Raw genomic sequence first — 11,307 nt, 5'->3', positions numbered from 1 at the left:
AGAGAGTACAGAGGAACAGCCAAATTTACAAAATGCTTTTTACTTAATTAAAAATAATTTTAAAGCCAAGGTCGTCGTCAAGTATTTTGAAGAGGGTTCAGTAATTTATTTAAAAAATTCAAACGCGTCCCAAGGTAAAACCATTTTCAGCAGCTTTCGCGTGCATGCAAGTGCGATATTCCTCAGCCGCCTCACAACTGCAAAAATTTTGAATGTTTGCTTAAAAGTTAAACGGATTTTTTATATGACTACTTACTGATCTTCATTTACGTCGATATCCGCACAAGCATCCACAATTTCCACGCCCAAGTTCTGTTGCTCCTCATCATCGCTTTTTATAATTTTCAAAATTTCTATGGCCCTTTCCTTGTCGAGTTTGCCATCGTCATTCATCTTAAATGGAAAAAGGAAAATTATTAATGAACTCTGATCTTCGTTCCTTGCGAACTCAACCGACCAAGCCGAATTTTTTCATGGCGCATGCGTGTAAGCATTTTGCCTCCGGTGTACCTGCTGGCTCATGATTGATCATAGTTTCAACATCCTCTGCAATCATTGGTTATTTATAATGCCTATATCTTTTAAACGCGACATATGTAAATATTTGTTTACCGTCTGTGGCGCCAACTTCTTCCTTGCATTCTTCAGCTACGGCTTTGAACTTCTCCAAATCGCACTAGTTTGGAAAAAAGAAAGGAGATATACAGCATTTATTGGGTTAGTCTTACTTTAATACATACATGTGGAATATAGTAATTCTTTATAAAAAAAATAGAAAAACTCTTCCGCAGAAAATCATAGAATCGAAAATTTCAATGGCTTACTTCTTGGTCTTGTCCATTTAGCGAATCCTTCCACCCAATTTGACTATCAAAACAAATATTTTATGCTTCTCCTCTTATTACGCCATGAATAAGAGGTGAAGCATAAAATATTTGTTTTGATAGTCAAATTGGGCGGAAGGATTTGCGTTTATGTTATCATACAAATGGTAATTATGGCAAGCCCGTTTGATGTCCTTTTTCGCCTATGAGGATGGATTCCCCCGGATTAAGTGCGAGTGAAGTAAATTACAGAACTTCTTTAGATTTGTCCTAAAACATGAACTGAAGGATATCTTTTGGAGAGATGCAAGAAACTCCTTATGAGATCCTGAGTTATAGATTTATTGCATTACGTGTTGGTAATAATATTTACAGATTTCATTTCAATTATTTGAACAAAATTTACAGATATTTTTTATCTGGCTATTCATCGATGATTTCACTTCACCATACCGCACGTTATAACTCCTAGGCATTTTTGAATGTACCGAACGGCTGAATGTGCATTGCACCATATTACTGTGCTGCAGCGTGCCGCAATTTCTAAACAATGGTTCTTGAGTGCTCCAAAGAACCGTTATGGTATTAAACACTGAACATGTTTAGGTTAGGTTAAGAAGGCTTGTACGAATGTATGTTCGATATGTTCACCTCCGCTATCTCCCCCAAGCTATTGAAAAAGCATGATCCCAAATGCTTCAGACGCCTTGTCTGGAGATGTAGTTCAGGTTTATTGTGGGTACCTGCCGTAGTATACGGCCTAAACTCCACAGAGCCCGTTAAGCTTATGGATTAATTCATGTCTTAATCATTGCCCTGAAATGCAAGCTCTTCAGTACCAAAGGCAGTGTGGGACCGACACACTTACCACCTTGGTAAAGCCGAAACCTACCTAAATCTCTGCCGTTCTTTGGGTCCCGGCACCCGATTGCAATGCAACTCCACATTGAACCCATGCGAGTTCTACCCGCATTTAGGTATTAAACCACAGCCCTCGCGATACTCCCCGAAGGGCCATACCTCACTAAGCAGACTGGAGTAGTGCACGCCTGCCAGACTTGCTTGACCAGCTCGAGTCACGCAACCTACTAAACATACCAGAATACACATGCTTGACCGCACAACTAGTAAGATTTGCTTTCTTCTTTTACACTTTTCCACGGTTCGCCACAAAATTTACACCGTGTTTTAAAACATTTCCGACATTGTCAACGTTCCTTCACGTTTTCCAACATGCATTGTCTGGAGAGCTGGGGATTGGCAAGAGGTGGTGATTCAATTCCTCTTCATCCTCATCCTGACAACTTCTGCAGAGTGAGCTTGTTGATACACGCCATTTTAGCATTGGTGCTACTTACTGCTGATTTGTTTAGTGTCAGTAGTTCTACAGTACGAGTCTTATTAAGTCTCGAACACAAGGATCTTGAGACCTCGCACTCGTCCCGATTGATCCAAAGGTCATTGGTTACGGCTGTGGTGTAATCTTCAATCCCCCTTAGCAGAAAAGAAATCGGTGGCACCAGGGAGTTATCCGCTTCTCTAATTTGCATTTTCAAGCCGTGTCTAGCCATCTCATCGGCTATTTAGTTCTTTTCTATATTGCTATGTCCAGGAACCCAGCAGAGAGAGGTTTCTAGGTGACTCAGTGAAGCCAGCGTTGCACGAAATTTCCGAATTGCTTTCGAGTTTACCACACTGGAGCATAATATTTTCAATGCCGTCGTGACGTTCCCTGACAGAGACTTACTATCGCGTAAGAGACAAGCCGCCTTCTCTATGGCAAATATCTCTGCCTGAAAGACACTGTAGTTATCAGGCAGGCGATATGTTATGACCCCTTTCAGACATGTCCAGTCTTGGTTTCAAGTCTGCTCGCTCGTAAGCGAAGGAGGTGAGACGAATGTACTTTTCCCCTCTCTTCTCACCTCCTTCGCCTAGGAACCGAGCAGACTTGAAAGCAAGACTTGACGTGTTCAAGCAGGCCTTTAATCGGTCTAGTTGCACAAATTGCTAAAAAAAGATATGTATGTCATATGTCATGGCAATGAGTATAAGTTCCATTGGGTAACCTTAAACTTTATTTTTTCCTCTTTCTTTACTGTGTTTACCGTTTTCATTCACTGTCCTTCCACTGAGCCAAAAATTGACAATGAAAAACCGATACATAAGCAAATTGTAATTTCTAGCTCATTTAAAACACTGAATCCTTGATGTTTATCACTTCCTCATACCTCAACGTAAGATGTGAACACCGCACATACAACCAAACAAATGAAATAGGATTTCATATTTTTTACGAATTTAAAAAATTTTTTTTAAATTTTGTAACTACGAGGACTCTGTCTTATGTCCAACTGTTCGGATATTGAGTTTTCAAGCAACTTGCTGTACATTTATATACTGGAATCATGTGACAATTTTAAACAATTGTTAAAAACTTAAGTTAAAAAAATAAAATAAAAGTTGCGTGCAAACTAAAATTAATAAAAATATATATGTTTATTTACACATGCTCCTATGTATGTACATTAGACCGTACCAGAAAAAAAAATCGAAGCACACCCGAGTCTAAAGTATTTTTGCAAGGTAATTTCGTTTTTTTTTCCGAAAGCATGATACATCGCCATTCTTGCCTCGAGGATGCAATTTTTTTTGTTCTCAAGTTTATTTACCTCAAGTGCCACGCTCTGCTACTTACCTACCAGATCTGCGTTCCTACCACCCTAATGTCAGTAAATTAAATCTCTGCAAAAATCAGTCAATTTTTGCTTATTCCAGTAGAACTATTAAAAAAAAATTATTGCCGAAGGTTTGTGTTACTGAAAAACGTAAAAAGACTCCTCAAAACCCCTTTTCTTAATTGTCTTGGAAAAATACTTTCGACTAAGGGATGTACGGCGATTTTGTTTGCTTGTATGGTGCTTCGGTCTAATGTATATATGAACATATGTACGTATGTATATGCATTCATTCATAGATAAATGTATGAACAATTAAAGTGACATTTACTTTGTCAATTGATTGCTCTAATCATTAGAACGTAATGATTCTAAAGTAGCTAATGACTAAAGATTTTCACATAATACTTAATTGATTTGCTTCAAAGACAATCGAAAATTATTTTCTGCGAATTTTCAGAACAAATGATGTAACTTTAGTAAAACAAAAAGATTTTGAGTTTTTTAGCTATTTAGCTATTTAGCTAGACAATGTGCGATTTCCACATCAAAAAAGATAAGTTGTTTTACAAAACGCATTAATACGAAGCATCCGTCTCTATTATTTCTAAATCACAGTTATCCAATTAGAGCTGATGCTTTATACTAAAAAAATTGTTTGTATCAGAGCACGGGGTCCTGGAACTGATGATAAAGTCCTAACCCTGATAGCCCAAGATACCCATAGTATCCTCAATGAAAGCTAACAATAAACAAATTTCTAATTGTAAGGCATTCGACTATGGACCAATTGTATTGTATTAGTCTTTGTCCGGCCAATGCCGGTCAGTCACAACAGATATCTTCCGCCACCTCCTCGTCTATAGACAGCCTAAACCGATGTGTATGAGATATCCGACGATTAGCACCGGTTAGCTATTCAATCTCATGTCAGTTAAAAGCTGTACTTACCTTCTACCCACTCAGTACCCATAATTCGCGAAGGCAAACAAATGAGTCTACAAAATAGTTTCGATTTCATACAATCAGATGAAATCGTGAACGACCGTAAGCAGAAAGTTATCGCACGGCGCAAGATCTGGCGAATAAGGTATATGGTTCGACACTGGGATGTTGTACTGGCCTAGAAACCTTCGATAGAAAACCCATGATTTTTCTTTCCAAAATTCGGTTCCTTTTACAAGCTTTAATTATGTTTCACCTCTGTGTAATTAAATCTAGCAATCAAATTTTAACTAATGAGCTAGAGACTTGAAACTTCAAACTTAGCTCGGAACCCGAGGACTATGCATTACGAAAGATGAATTAATCCGCTAGGTGGCACAGGGGTCGAGCTATTTGAAATTCCCGTATTTATCGTTCCAGAGGGTGGGTTCATATTTGGAAAGCATATTACTTACATGTTAACAAATAACTCCACAAAAAATTTGGCCGATAGGTGGCACAGGAGACCAAGTATTTTATAAATCTGTTTTTATGGTCCGATTTCGTTCATATTTGAAACATATATTAACTAAAAATTTAGCCGCTGGGTGGCACTAGGGTCGATTTTTCTTCTTTTTACTCACCACTAATAAAAGCTTGGCGGCCGCTGTGATGTAGTGGTAAGCAGTGCGCGCATCCACTCTGCAGGTCTGGGTTCAAGCCCTGGTCAAAGCAACATCGCAAAAAAAAACAGTTTCTTGCCATGAAAAACAGTTTCTCATCAAAATACAATCGCCGTTCGGAGTCGGTGTAAAACTGTAGGTCCCTCCCCTTTGTAAGACACAATATCAAGGCGCACGCCACAAATCGGAGGAGAAGCTCGCCCAAACACTAACATATGTGTAAGCGCCAATTTATTATTACTATTATTAATTATTAATAAAAGCTTGTCTTAAAAAAAATCTATTTAACTTTTTTCTTAGTCTTTCACGGAGTAATGTTGATTAATAGTTTGATCTGCATGGACCCAGTAAATAGCGATTAAATTTTACAAGAATTCGGTTATATCCGCATTTTTCTGTTTGCATCGATTCAAATTTACCATTGATCAGAATGCATACTTATTTTTACAAAATTTAGCATTTCATTTAATTACGAGCTACACCAAAATAAATCTCAAGTGAGTAATAATATTTCGGCCTGATAAATAAATGCCCGAAGATTGGAATTTCAGTTTACCTTGTCCAATCCATACGAAGGGAGATCCGCCATATATCGAATAAACCTTCTAAATAGTGTTTATAAGGTCCTTTGGCGATACTGCGTGAAAGACTGAGGCCCTTCACAAACCAACTGATTGGACCTTATCAGGCCTGGTAAAGATATTATTGATTAATAAATTTGGGATTCCTACAAAACGAATACGACTATGTAGAGTGACGTTGAGCACAAACTTTAGCTCCGCTGAGACTTAGAGACATCAGCGCAGCATTTGCCAGCTAAGAAAAAGAAGCTAAAGCGGTGAACGAGCGAAGAATAAATCTTGCCAGCAGGTGCTACTTTGGGCACGGCAGGCAATTAAAAATAGAGCCCTCTCCCGGCGAACAAAAACTACACCCTACAAATCTCTCATCCAACCCGTCCTTTAATAAGACGCAGAAACATGGACGATAGTGCTATCGAGAGAACTATTGTACGCAAGATTTAATGGTCCTTTTTGCATGGGGGACGGGTACCGAAAGAGATGAAATGAAGAACTTTATGGGCTTTTTAATGATTTGGACAGAAATTGCTCCAGTGAAAAGATCTTTCGGCTCGACAGCCACGGATGGTCAAGGAAAGCAAAGACACTCACAAAAAGGTGGAAAAACTGGCGCGAATTTGCAAAGCATAAATTGGCCAAGTTTTTCGTCCCGGCCCAAACCGACAAACGCTTGCAATGCCAAATAAGGAGAAGAATTTATTTATTAATCGGTAACCAAGTTTTCTAATTCTAAAGCATTCATGTTTTTTCTAAAATTGCTCCGTTTCGATTGCTTATAAAAAACCAAATACATAACAAAAATAGTTACAATTCCATTTTCTAATTCACTTGAGTTATGAACACATATATATATATATATATATATATGTATATTAGAGTGGTCCTTAAATGTAGGAAGCAAATTTTTACATCAGATTTCTTAAACCTCAACCCCTCAAACCCCCGCCGATGCTACTAGTCGTAGATATAACATATAACTTTGGCACCGATTGAAGTCGGTAAAGGCGTGTCGCACAGGAGTCAAAGTTCAGATTACCCTATGAAGACGTCTTAACCGACTCCAATCGGGACCAAAACTTTTATTTGATATCTTCGACTTTAGTGGTAGCGATTATGGGTATTAAATGAAAAAAATATTTTTAATTGTTTGAGTCCTCATGGAGCATCTGGCTTTGGACCCAAAATTTATATGTGATATTATTGATAATTGATTTAAATTTGTTGAGTCTCTATAGAGGATTCTGAACTTTGGCCCCTGTGCGACACGCCTTAACCGACTCCAATCGGGACCAAAATTTGTATGTGATATCTGTGACCGTGATATTACTTATTGACGGGGCGAGACTGAAAAAATGGCTCATTTCATTTTTAGGGACCACCCTAATGTATATGTATGTCAGTTGAAATCAATATGTATTTGAGTTTGCAATTTTCACTTTTTCAATTCTGCCATTAACCCTTGATTTTGTTGCAAACCTCTCCCAACTTCGACTTATATCCTCATACTTCGGGACTGAAAACATCAGTGCTGTAACTCCATGTGTGTTTTTGCGCAAACAGCAACAATTTCTTGGCTTTCTTCTTTAATTTTTTACTAAAATCAAAAAACTTCATAAGTTCTCACTCAAAAAGGGTTAGTATGAAAGTCAAATCGAAGCAAAATTGTTGACAAAGAATTGTCTTATACTATTGCAACATTTTCCAGGCGGAAGTATTCGCTATGAGGAGGGCGGCGGAGGTACTGAACATGCAAATGTAGCAAATAAGCAGGTGAATTACTATGTGGACAGTCAAGCTGCGATAAATACGCTACTATCGCACAGCACTTCCTCTGGAAGTTTGGCGGAGTACAGTGCAGCTCTGAATTTACATCTGTATTTTGTTCCGGTGCACAAGCTTGTAATGACGGCGCTTTGTCGGAAACCATTCTCACTGTGGAGGTGCCGATTTCCCTCCCAACGATTAAACGGGAACTCGACCTGTCCATGATCCGGAATGCGCAGAAGGCGTGGAACAAAACGCAAGGATGCAAGGTGTCCAGGATTATGTGCGTATAACATGAAGCGCACGAAGTCCCTCCTTTCCCTCAACGGGACATTGTCTGCTGGCATCGCATGCCTTTAAACTGGCTCTGACCAATGGTAATATCTGTAGAAGGTGCAGAACGAAAAAGGAGCCAGTAGAGCATCATATCTTCTGCGAGCGCCCCGCCCTTAGCAGACTGCGGGTTAGCCTGCTTGGGGCAGGTTTTCTACCTAATCTAGAAGCCGCCGCCAAGGTGCGGTATAACAAGGTGTTCCAGTTTGCCAAGAGAACTGCGGTGTTCTACAGCATTGCTACTGATAGCTGTGCAGAGGGGTCGTAGTTTATCTGGTAACACTATGGACCTAAATGGTCTCTGCGAAACCACGCAGTGTCTGGCCAGCTTACCTAACCTAACCCAAATTGTCAACTAAGAGTTCTGAAATAGAATGCCATTACATATGGCACACTTTATATTATTTCACTATGCACCTAATGTTTTTTTTTATGGTGTAACAATCAAAATACTAAAGTACTTGAAGTCAATCTCCAGATCTTATTCTTACATCTCTTTCAAGGCGAATTCATACAAAGTGGTAGCGGTAGTACAAAAAAAACTTACATCTATTTTGTTTTTGCTTTCGGTACACAAATGTCAAATTTCGGCTATTCTTCACTCAAGGAAGAAGAGCGAAAGAAAATTTCAACACTCTCATTTTCTTACTCACTCATACGAAATTTTGACACATGTGTATCGAGGCGAATCAAAACAGCTGTTCTAGCAACACCATCTTATTTAAGTTGTGCTTTCGTATTCTCCAACAAAAAATATCCAGTAAATTGCCAGTAACCAAATTTGGGAGAGTAAGCCAATATTTACTCCCAATGAGAGAAATATGCAAGAAAGTATGAACAGCTGATTAATTTGTTATTTTCCGACGCAATTTTCTAGTAAAAATAGTATTTCCCATCATCTTAATATATATTTAAATAGGTTTATTTAGTCAATTGCAACACTAAAAGCACCACAAACAATTATTTTGGTAATGTGAATTGCATTAGGCATCATCTGTTTTTCTTACTAGCAAATAGTTACTAGTAAAAATTTATTCAGTAAAAATCCAGTGAAACTTGCAAGATCAGCTTTCAGTTTTGCTCTCTCAATTCTCTCTTTTGCTGGTTTCTTGCAATTTTTTGCGTATGAAAACGCCATCCAGAAAAAACCAGTAAAATTAGTACTGGATTTTACTGGATAATGCGTACGCGAACTGGGCTATAAATTCGCCTTGATCTCTTTTGTAAGTAGAGGATTTGATTGAAAAAATTAACGCAATTCTCATATTCAAAAATGCTCTTTCATTTATTTGTTACTTAGTTTACTGCTTGTCGTTTTTAAAACATGAGGTTGAGGGTAAAAACAAGTAAACAGAAGTAATTTCGTATCACAACTGTAAATCACTCGTCAGTGGGTCATCAACAATTTTCCATACTTAGAATGGTAATTTAAAACCCTTTTCTTGCGATTTTTCAATGAGGCAGGTACGCAGGGCTTCACTGGTTTCGCAGCTAGAATTATAATAAATAAAAGGGCATATATGTACACATGTATGTATGTATATAATATAATTTTAAGGATATTCATTAAAAGGACCATATGCCACATACTTGTTGCCACCGGCTGGCGTATCCTTGCAGGCATCCAAAATCTCAGTGCCTAGTTTTTCATAGTCGGCATCGCCACCGGAGATACTCTTTAGAAAATCTACACCCACATCCTTAACCAGTTTATTATCAGCATCCAACTATTGAAATTAGAACAAAATATATGCATATAGTATGTGATTACTTCTTTTCTGCAGATATTAGTAGTCTTGCGTATTTTCGCACTGTATCAAAGGGATAATAAACTTACAAAACCAAAATTTTTCAAAACACAAGCGTTAAGGCATTTGGCTTTGTCATTTCCGGCTGGTTCATGTTTGAACATTGCTTCAACATCCGCTGTGAATTTATGAAAACCAAAAAAAAAACATATTTTTCATAGTTGGTTCACTGCATTTTTTAATGCACAGCTTACCATCAGTGGCACCAACTTCCTCTTTACAGTCACCAGCAATTTTCTGAGCCTTTTTTACGACTTCTTCCAGCTAAAAGCAATCAATTAAAATTTATTTATGAATTTAACGATCAAAATTTTACAAATGTTTAAACTAAATGGTTGATGGGTCTAGCTTATTCTATTATTATTACGGCAGTTGGCTTTGTGGAAACCTTTTTTGTGGCTTCCTCAAAGTATCTTTTAGAAAAATCATTCACACACTAGGTATGAACATCAAAAGTTTTAAAACAAAAGTTCTGTGCTAAATTTTGTCGTATTCTAACTTTTTATGACTCCTTAATTGTCTGTTTAATTCTCACTTCAATCAAAAGACTTAAGGCACAAACTCGTCATTTAAATTTATTTTATTTCTCCCTACGTACTTGAGCGTATGAAGTGGCCAAGCCACAGATGAACAGGAACACCACGAAATACTTCATCTTTGCGATTCGAAATTTAAAGTTTTTAACAACGCGCTGATCTAACTACTCGATTTGCCGATCACAACTCGCTTTTTGAATTTTTCTCACAACGCTGCGGTACTTTTATATCAGTTAAAGATCTCGTGTCGCTTGCCGGCCGCCTTGTGATAGCAATTTAACACTCTCAACAATTGATCATTGAATTATGATGAGGAGAAAATCACCATCAATTAAGAGAAAAATACTTCTTAAAAAAAAAAACAAAACAGATAGTTTTATGTAGGTAAATTTACATAGGTACGTAAAATTACATGTATTGCCCTGCATACAAAAGGCTAATAAAAAGCAATTAATTTTTTCATTTCAGTTTATTTGTTGTTCTTTATTACTTCTTTGTACTTATAGTACTATTCTGACTATACTGCAAGCAATTGCATCGATTAAAAGCACGAACAAAAGTTTCCAGCGTTGTAAATTTCACACAAGGCAAATATACATGAATAGACATGTACATATGTATTTACACACAAATTTCACACGTCGAAGGTGATAGAAGTGGGACGTATTCGAACGGATATAGATTCGATTTTGCAGTGGGCGTGTACATACATGCATATGTATATTTGTAATGATATTATGTGCCTCGATTTTGCAATATATAAATAATTTAAATTTTATAAAAGAGACTGAAACAGTTGGATACATACATACTAGATGTACTATATAATACATGAGGGTGGCTCACAAGCATATACAGGAATATTTATTTTATTTTCTTCCAAGCTAGTTGAGGCCATGAGAGCAGAAGTGACCTAATACCAAAAATGTTATACATTTTAAAATGCAAATCGCTTATTCCTTCATTTTAAGGTACATACCTACATAGCTTCCATCATCTTAAGAAATAAGCAACCTTAATTTTAAGGCGAATCACTAAGGCTCGGAATATCATGCACTAAAAAATCAAAAATATGCGTTATAAACAGTAAAATATGCAGTTAAAAATATTTTCCATATATTTAATTGCCGGTACAAAAATAAAAAATAAATGTATTTTAACAAGAAAATAACGAAA

The 11,307-nt window shown here is 37.3% G+C and overlaps 2 protein-coding genes across 2 annotated transcripts; both read right to left on the bottom strand.

Moving 5' to 3' along the window:
* On the bottom strand, nt 1-3,184 carry LOC118750737 (general odorant-binding protein 19d-like). Its single transcript, XM_036485470.1, has 5 exons — nt 3,056-3,184; nt 613-676; nt 458-546; nt 257-393; nt 1-197 (listed from the first exon to the last, which is right to left on the bottom strand). The coding sequence occupies exons 1-5, from the start codon at nt 3,110-3,112 to the stop codon at nt 119-121; spliced, it is 426 nt and encodes a 141-aa protein (XP_036341363.1). The 5' UTR covers nt 3,113-3,184; the 3' UTR covers nt 1-118.
* Nucleotides 3,185-9,045: 5,861 nt separating this feature from the next.
* On the bottom strand, nt 9,046-10,340 carry LOC118750736 (general odorant-binding protein 28a-like). Its single transcript, XM_036485468.1, has 5 exons — nt 10,194-10,340; nt 9,790-9,859; nt 9,625-9,713; nt 9,378-9,514; nt 9,046-9,278 (listed from the first exon to the last, which is right to left on the bottom strand). Exons 1-5 carry the CDS (start codon nt 10,248-10,250, stop codon nt 9,203-9,205), a joined length of 429 nt encoding a protein of 142 aa, XP_036341361.1. The 5' UTR covers nt 10,251-10,340; the 3' UTR covers nt 9,046-9,202.
* Nucleotides 10,341-11,307: the final 967 nt, after the last annotated feature.

Source organism: Rhagoletis pomonella, unplaced genomic scaffold, assembly GCF_013731165.1.
Source record: "Rhagoletis pomonella isolate Grant_MI unplaced genomic scaffold, Rhpom_1.0 Rhpom_scaffold_00380, whole genome shotgun sequence".
Taxonomy (NCBI): domain Eukaryota; kingdom Metazoa; phylum Arthropoda; class Insecta; order Diptera; family Tephritidae; genus Rhagoletis; species Rhagoletis pomonella.
The sequence above is the reverse complement of the archived record's forward strand: the minus strand, read 5'-3'. Positions and strand labels throughout refer to the sequence as shown.

Coding starts and splice junctions, on each gene's coding strand:
- LOC118750737 (XM_036485470.1), bottom strand. CDS start 3,112: ATGAAATCCTATTTCATTTGTTTGGTTGTATGTGCGGTGTTCACATCT. Junction 547..612: donor AGAAGTTGGCGCCACAGACG/GTAAACAAATAT, acceptor CAATGATTGCAG/AGGATGTTGAAACTATGATC. Junction 394..457: donor CCATGAAAAAATTCGGCTTG/GTCGGTTGAGTT, acceptor TTTCCATTTAAG/ATGAATGACGATGGCAAACT.
- LOC118750736 (XM_036485468.1), bottom strand. CDS start 10,250: ATGAAGTATTTCGTGGTGTTCCTGTTCATCTGTGGCTTGGCCACTTCA. Junction 9,860..10,193: donor TGGCCACTTCATACGCTCAA/GTACGTAGGGAG, acceptor GATTGCTTTTAG/CTGGAAGAAGTCGTAAAAAA. Junction 9,714..9,789: donor GGAAGTTGGTGCCACTGATG/GTAAGCTGTGCA, acceptor ATAAATTCACAG/CGGATGTTGAAGCAATGTTC.